This window comes from Blennius ocellaris (assembly GCF_963422515.1).
Source record: "Blennius ocellaris genome assembly, chromosome: 5".
Taxonomy (NCBI): Eukaryota; Metazoa; Chordata; class Actinopteri; order Blenniiformes; family Blenniidae; genus Blennius; species Blennius ocellaris.
In genome coordinates, this window is record NC_137654.1 from 27,730,793 (window position 1) to 27,739,694 (window position 8,902).

Sequence of the window (8,902 nt, forward strand, 5' to 3'; positions counted from 1 at the left end):
GATGACTCCAGGCGACGGCCAAGTTCTGTAGTTTTATTACACCTTGGGGCTACAGCGGCCTGTCTTTGGAGAGATAAGGTTGTACCCTTTTCATTTTGTATCCTCCGGCCGATATTTTAAGCTGGCTTGTTAAGGGCAGGCGAGCTGAGCGCTGGAACAGAGTTTGATGCATGGCTTTACAACAGGAGCCGGGCCCATAACGCTCAAAGGCCGATCATTACTGACCTTAATAGCCCAGTCTGCATCTGGGCTTGATTGATCGTGCCTAGCAGGTTGTGAAATGCACCATCTGGAAGGAAGGAAGGTGAGATGGGCAAGCGGAGACGAGGGAGAAGGCAGGCAACACCAACCGAGCACGGAGGAAGGGAGGATGAGGGGAGGGGAGAAAAAAAACACAAACCCAGACGATCTTGTGCTGAAATTGATGGCCATAGTGGGATGCTGTAGAAACTTAACTGCACTAAGAGGCCCACCAAGCACCATAAACAGTGTCCCTGACATAAACAACAACACTTAGCCAGACTAGGTGTATACAATATTCATCTGAGGAGCTGCTGCTTGGTAACTCTTGTTTACTTGCTCTGTGTGCTTGGATAAAATCAGCACTGCTTAGGTGAGACGGCAGGATGGGAGTGCGAGCGTGATATGAGTTATGTGAATAAGTGCGATTTTCAATGCATGTGTGTATTCTTGCTTGTGTGTTAGAGGAACAGAAGGTGGTGTGGTAGACATAGTGTTCTACTACAGCACTTTATACCCTAAAGTATGCATAATGTATGATCCTCAAGTACTACAGTAGTTCTGATTATCATAAAGCACTCACTATTCAGCTGTAGCCAAAACACTATAAGGCCACTGCTTTTTATAAGTTCAACATGCAACCTAAAAAAAAAAATCTGCGTTTCAATAACAAAATGTCAATATAAAATCCCTCAGAAGTACTTTTTTATACCAATTTCAAATCAACAAAAGGCCTTTATCACCTACAAAGGACGTCTGCCCCCTACACAAAGTTCAGGCAGAGTAGCCGTATCACTCAAACCATTCATGCGCAATGAAATTTCTTGCTATAAATATTTAAGTTGGCAGAACACCGTCGAGAAGCCCTTTCGTGTCAGACGGAGCTCCCGAGAGCCCGTCAAGCTCGTGTTCTCCATTACCACGCTCTCCTCTCAGTCAGCCAGAGATGGTAGCTACAGTAGGGCGAAGTAATGTGTATCTGGTACAGAAAAGGCACTCTGACAGACTCCTTTTTGCACTTCATTAGACCAATTATTTGGCTTGCTGAGTCATTTGACCCAGCCCAGTCATGTGAGTTATTATAAATGCAGAGGGAGTTACACAGCGCTGTGATTTTAATATCACCCCGTATCCCAGTATTTGGCAGAGACGCCAGAATGTAGCATAGCATGTAACACTCCATAACCTGGTAGCGTAAAGTTGTTTAACAGCAGATTTATGTATGCTGTAATCAGCACCACAAAATGTCTTTGGGGCCAACTTTACACTGGGGAAGATGAAACATCTGGCATCAGGTAGATTAGGAGGAAGAACAAAAGGGGAGAGAGAAGGCGAGGGTGAGACAGTTGTGCTTACAATACTTGCACACCAGAGCACACTGTGTGCTACCTGTACGGTTGTGTGCAAACGTGTACGTGTGAAAGAAAGAAATCAAGGCGGACACTGGCAAGCTGTGGGAAGGATTTAAAGAGAGCGTTTGTGTGCTTGCATGAGAATGCATGTGTGTGTATGTGTGTGTGTGTGTGTGTGTATGTGTGCGCGCGAAAGGGGAAAGGGATGACAGAGGGCCAGGTGGAACGGAGACTTCTGTCGCTGACTCAACACCTTTCTCATTTTATTACCAAATCATCCATGACAAACAGCTCTGGCGTTTGGCAAAGGTGAGGCAGGCAGGATAAGAGCCGGGATGAGAGCACGGGAGGTCACCTCAATACCGCAACCACTGCATTGGTAATGTAACATGTCTGTGTCACTTCAAATGCCACCTTTACATGATGCAGCCATCCATGTGTCATTTTTAGATACGCCGGGGTGACAGTGATGGCCCCGGCTTCCTATAAACTCCAGCCATCAAAACACAAAAGGCTGGCGATGGAGAAATCTTATCACCTGAGTGACTACCGAAAGAAAATGCAGTGTGACAACACAATCAATAGAGCCCATAAAATATGAAGCAAGCATTTTTAGTGAACATTCAAAACCAAGTCAACCATAATAATGAAAAAAATATTCTGAAGTACGGTAAAAGGCAAGTGCTGTGGATAAGATCTATTTTATTGAAATGTGATAACAACATATAAGCTGCTGTTTATAAACAACACAGCCAATAAATATAGTATATTTTCCCTCCTTTTAGCCACCTACCTAACCCAGTTAAAGGTGCTTGTGAATCCCAGCCCTTGAAGTGAAGCTGAGACTGTTGCTGACCCTTGCTCAGGTCTGTGTTAGATTCTTTTTTTTTTTTTTTTCTGGACAGACAATGGTGGGAAGCAGTTTTTTTGTGGCTACGTGAGAAGGAGCGGATTAGCCTGATTGACGGCTATAAGATGCTAAGGATGGAGCTTGAAACGCAGCAAGTCGGAGCGTTGGAGTGGAATGGAGTTCATTCATGAGTTACGAGTCTGTTTCAGTGATGTAGTAAAAGACGAATAAATCCACCCAACAGCCTGTGAAAAAAAAAAAAAAAATACAACCTCAGGCTTGTGATGGAGACTCATACAAGACAACAGGCAGAAGACTGAGACACTGGCGGCTGACACACATACAGTATGCCAGAAAATCTAACCACAAATCAGCAGTGGAAAGAATAAACAGCAAAAAATACACATCAAACTGCCATGCCACTTCAAACAACAATTTTTTTTCCCACAGACTTTTATATTTTATCCACAGTCAAGACAGCACTGAAAACAAGCAAAGAGTCGCCCTGAAGACTGTCACACTCTCCTTTGTCATGTTTATGTTTCAAGGAGATATTCCCTACTTAGGAGGCCGAGGGAGCCTGTGTAAAGTCTTGGACAGACAAGAAGCAGCCTGATATAAATACCAACACAGCGAAGAGCTCCTCTCTGCCTCACAAGGACCCGGGCCTGCAAGGACAAATGACCGTCCCTGATGCCGTCCCTGAGTCCCTGTTCTGAAAGAGGCCAGGTTGAGGTTAAGAGGACTTCAGCCCTGCAATCAGCAACCAAGCAACATTCACAAAGTCAAACTTATCCTCTCATGAGAAGTCCAATCAGGGCTGAGTATTTTCTGCTCGAGATAACTCACTCCACGCAGACCTTGTTACATTACTGGCTTTGATGCGGCAGACAACCTGACATCAGGTACAAATGGTTGAGAAAGGAGCTTTTTTGGTGTATATCAGGGTTTCATTCAAACTAATTAGTTTTCAGGTGTCAGGAAAGGCTGTTCCTTGACTTCCTGCTCATTATCAGACTGACTGGTGGAGGAGCTCCCAGCGGAGACCAAGTGTTAGGGATTAACATGTCATCACAGAAGGGGGAACACAGACATTTTGACAGTTACACTCGTGAGCGAGGCTTCATCTAACACCTGCCTCGCACCTCCTGTCCAGAAGCACACCTGTTCTGACACCGTGTGAGGCTCGTCGCCATTCCTGGAGCTGCGTTTACACCTGTCCCAGCCTCCGAGCCGCGCGCCACCGCTACAGGCAGGAGGAGGGGGGGGGGGAGGGTTGACGGAAGGAAGGAAGGAAGGAAGGAAGGAAGGAGGAAGATGCAAAAAAAACAAGAAATTGATGGAAATTTCCTGTGGAGAAACCGAGGTGGAGTAATGGCAACGCCTGAGCACGCTCAGCAGCGGCGTGGTGTCGCGGTAACATTGATGCATGGTGTGACCTTACTTGTAATGCCAGCCTTAATCTACGCAAGTGGAATAAATGAAGTGGGGCCGCTGCGGACGTGTCACCCAGACTTATAAAGACAAATCCACCGCCGCTCTGAGCTGTGTACATGTATTCATAAAAGTCAGAGAGACGTCTCGACAGAGTGGAGTGCCCGGTATTGCCGGCTGGCTGGTGACGAACACCTCGCTCATGTTGTCATGGCTGCGTGGAGCTGTCTATCATTAGGGAAACACACAGCGAGGCCAGGGAAGGAGTGAAGGTGAAAAATAGGCTGCGTGGAAATGGTCTTCTGAAGAGAATTGAGGAATAAAAGCAAATATAATAAAGAGGTACGGCTTAAGGGTTATTTCAACACTGTTGGCATCATTTGCATTTAGTGGCAGTGTCTGAAAAGTAAGTGTATGTTTATTTCAAACCCACCAGGAGGAATTTCTTCTACTTCTGCCTGTTGAAGACCACATGAGAAGAAACATAAATATCCTTTTGTCTTGCATCTATTATGCTGCATACGTTTCAATGGGTTTGTGGTGTTTTCACATCAGACTCCCTCATTTTGCCTTCCTGGAAAAGTGTGTCAAATATCTGATGACTCATCCTGCACTCGAGGGTGTTTTCTGATTCCCCATCCAGTAAAAATGAATATGCAGCTTCTCTGGGTGTTTCCTCTGCAATAACAACAGTGTTCGCTGTGAGTGTGAAATACCAGGACTTTAATACAAAATCACCACTGTTATTTGTAGCCTTTTAGTGAAAATAAATAAATAAATATTCTACAGAAAACATCACTGAGATATCATTTATTGCGGTCTGTAACAATGTTGATGCTCAAATAATGTAATTGTATTATATCGATAGAATAGTGCTTCACTATGATCTTCTCCCTCGACCTGAATAGTTTTTCTGCAGTCACATTTCTTCAGTCTCCCACATCCAAACATTACTGACTATTTAGCCATCAAAATCTAATCAGTTCTTTCTTATGGTGGAGTAAATATGTGCTTATTTCTTCGGGGTGTTTAAAAAGTACCACATTTGAAAGAATGAGGTGTACGTGTCTGAAAATAACGTGCTTTTGGCTTATGGCTGCCTTTGGCATGATGCAACCTGAGAAAGCTCAAGGGTTTTTTTTTTATGTTGTGCAAGAGGAAGTTTAGATGAGGAGCTCATTAATTTAATTTGATCAAGAGAGACCTTAAGTGTGGGGAACCCTGGTTTGAATCCCGGTGGCAGCTGAAAATACCTATTTTTCCCCCCATCAAACGTTATAATATATCATCGTTGTGAATTGAGATATGGCATCGTAGTTGCTAATCAAAAAAGTTTTGTGATTTGTTGTAGATGCTGGTGGTGGACTTTTTGTCATTACTTTGAGTTTATTGAGGAAAAGCCGAGAAATAACTGAGCTGTGCCTCGTTCCTGCTGCTCCGTCTCTCTGTGAAGTGCCCTATGGGCTGGTTTGCGGCAACTTCGCTGTCACTTTGTAGAGGCCCGCGATTTTTATTAAGAAGAGCATGCAAAAAAGATCTTCTGCATGTCCTCCTTTTAAAGTAGGGCTTTGCTCTTAAGTAGGCGTATGTGAGGCTGAACAATTTAAAACAGTTGCTGACGAGACAATAACTCTCAGGTTATGAGGCACATTGAAGTAAAAAAAAAAATCTAAGAAAAAATACACAACTCTATTAAAAATGTGAGCAAGTAATTTTTATATGTATATGTATATGCATGTATAGAATATGTTATTATGTTCTATATTCTATATATATTCTCATGTAGCAATTCCAAAACTGCTTGTGAAGGTTACACTAGGTTTTGTATTACGAGTGTACAACTGCTGTTGTACTTCTGTAGTTGCACTTTCAATCATTGATTTCTTATCTTAAAAGCAACATGACTTGCCTTTGGTTTTCAACACTCTCATATGAAAGGTTTTGTCAGTTCAGGTTGTAAAGTAAGTTTCAGTGAGCTTTTAAGGCAAGAATGGTGGATGCAATGACCTCAATGAACAGTCCTCCAGACATTTTGTACTTTCACGTTAACAGTTCCTGGTATCACAAGTTTGATTTTTCCTGAACCTATCAGCAAATTAAAAAAAAAGAGACAGAAAAAACAAACTATGCTTCAAATGCAGGAAATCCCTGAAGCTAGTTGACCTGAGAGATTCCTCTCCTTTCAGACAAGGATAACAATTCAGGGTATTACAGCTTTATCGCCAGACTGAAGGACAACCGATCACATATCCAGAACCTCCCATCACAAACAAAGACATGCAAAAATATAAATATTTTTCTCTATATATTTGTGTTTCTATCTAAGAACCTGGTATACATTATTATTGTGTTAGAGCTCCCTCCGGTTTTTAGTGCTCCGTAGGTTATTAGTGTAGACTGAACAAAGAAACACTGACTTAAAGATTATTGTTTTGAGCGAATCATTCATTCTCACCTCCTCCGTCTCTCTCTATGTAGCAACAAGAAAACACTCTTTGGACCCTATTTGTTTCTTTCCCCCAAGAGGCTTGAGGATTACCACAATTTAAAAATCCATTTATGGGCCTTTTACTCAAAATGATCAATAACTAGAATGGTTTTGAAACTTGTAATTTAAACAGTTTCCTGCCTACCGTACTTGAACCTCACACTCGTTCATGATTAACGGGCGTTGTTGAAAATCCCAGCGCTGACACAAACACAGCTTGTCATGAGCGCTCATTACAGCTCAACGATGGATGTCCTGACAAACAATCTTTCAGTCGGATAGTCGACTGGCTGTCAAGTTAGCAGTCAATTCATACTTGGCTGCCCGTATTGGCATGTAGTTCCAGTAAAGACACGTCATTGATCACGGCGTGTTTAGCCGGTTTTCTTCCTGAGCGGCGGGAGTTGCTCGGATTGACAACAGGCCTACCTTGATAGATGCTGCGCTGACAGAGGACATATGGATGGCGAGCACTGACACGTCTGAGGGGCACTGGGAAAGAGGTGTGTCTAACATGCCAACAATCTCATGTCCACTACTTACACTCCCCGCTCACTCACCCTCCTGCTGGCCCCCCTGTCCGGTTCACACTCTGACATGGCTGTGATTAATGTCCCTGGCCAGGATGATAATAATAATGATCATAATTAATCAAGGGCTCTTCCTGCACCTCTAGGAGCTCACGTTGACCTGGAAAAGACACCCAGACCTCCTTTCCGCGGTTCTACCTCCTTTCTCTCTCCCTCTCCTCCTCCCTTCTTTCTTGTCTCACTGACAGGCCTGAACCTCGGCCCGGCAGAAAGAGCCATGCATTATCCTGCCATCACCACTTCTATTTATATCACACCGTCCATCACTATCACTTACTCTCCTCCACCCGCCTTTACTCCGCCCGCTTCTTCCAAAGTGGAGTTTTCTTGAAGCTGGCCCATATTTCCTGGTGGAATAATGCTGCCTATGCAAATGGCTCGGAGTCAAAGATGCAGCCCAGGTGACAGTGAGAAACCAAGATCATAATTTCTTAGACGTCCACAGATTCACCGTCCAAAAACAAAAGCCACCACCTCTGGCTGCCTGAGGACTGAGAGTCTCCCACGGTCCCCTCTGTAGTGTACTCTTGAAGGTTTGGCAAACTGCGTGTTACCGTGTGTGTATGAAAACATTTCTGTAAGGAGAGTGAGTGTCTCTCACAGATTTTGCGAATATATGCAGCGGCGGAATGATATTTTAAATTCCTTGGCGGCTGCCAGGTAACAGTAGCCTGGAGCAATGGAAAAGTTTTTTTGTCTCACCTTCTCTTTATTTCCCCTGGTGAGGAGGATACAAAGCTCCTTTGCTCGCCTGAGTTGTACGTGCCAGGCATGTGTTCAAAACACCCCCCAGCCCCCCCACTCTCCCCAGCTACTCAAATGCACACTGAATATAGCCTGTCTTATTTTATTTTATTTTTTTACTTTACTATCTCTTAATACGGTTTGTCCAAAGGTACTGAGGACCCTAAACGCAGATGCTGATAGTGCTTACACATCACACAAGGTATTAACCCCACGCTCAAAAGTATACAGTACTGTCACCATGTGCAGCTCTGATATACCACCACGGTATTCTACCCAGTAATGCGATGAGTTGCTTTGCGGTGGTACAGCAATAAGCCACTCCTTCCCCCTCCTTTATTCCCTAAATGTTTTCCTGTCTCTGGATTTTTATTTATTTATTGTCTCCGGATTTCTGTCCCTTTGCGTACTGACACATTGCTTATCTCCGTCTGCATTTACGGCTTTGCGGAATCTCAGCAAAATCGTGGTACCGACCAAATCCCCCTGCACATCTGTGCCAGTCGCCCACAGTGGATCCTGCTATAGAAACAGCTTTGGGTGACGTCATCAGAGCTCGACCCACACTTGGTGGGAACAAAAGAGGACGCACATTTACCCCCTATACCAAACCAGGTGACCTACATTTCCCAATTGCATAAGATATAGGAGCTTTTCTTGGTCTTCACTCACAGAGTTCCCCATGCGTTGATGAAACGTCTCACAGGCGGTTGTTGCCAAATTGAGGTCTTAAAACAAACAGATGAATACATGGTACATTGCCTGTTATTATCGCCGTCGTCATCACTGACGCTCATCCCAACCACTAAACACATATGTACTAAAAATTCACAATAGATGTGACTCCCATCTGAGCAAGAAGTGCACTCTGCTGATTTACGGCGCTCGTCAGCGCTGTATAAGTACCATAATGCTTTATGATCTGATTCCAATTCTATGTTGACACCATGAAATTAAACTGTTACATCTCACCAATGATAAAACACAGCTCCATAGCTCAAGAGTCAAAGTGCCTGCGAATAGCTCTGCCGCCAGCCTCCCGAAACAAACGGTGTCCACAGAAAACAAAAAGATGGTAATGATTGCAAAAAGCAGAAAAAGTCACATCAACTAAAGTTACAATGCACTTTCATGTTGATGACCCTTATGACAAACGAAGACAGATTTCTTCTTCATACTCAAGGTCATGCCAAGTTTTATTATC

At 43.8% G+C, this 8,902-nt stretch overlaps 1 protein-coding gene across 1 annotated transcript in view; it reads right to left on the bottom strand.

Moving 5' to 3' along the window:
• Positions 1–6,963, bottom strand: part of camta1a (calmodulin binding transcription activator 1a) — a gene marked incomplete at both ends in the record, with an annotated part of 101,444 nt that extends 94,481 nt beyond the window's left edge. The window contains one exon of the mRNA XM_080496965.1: positions 6,925–6,963. Within this exon, the coding sequence (XP_080353091.1) occupies positions 6,925–6,963 (39 nt within the window). The remainder of the gene's footprint in view (positions 1–6,924) is intronic.
• Between the last annotated feature and the right edge of the window lie 1,939 nt (positions 6,964–8,902).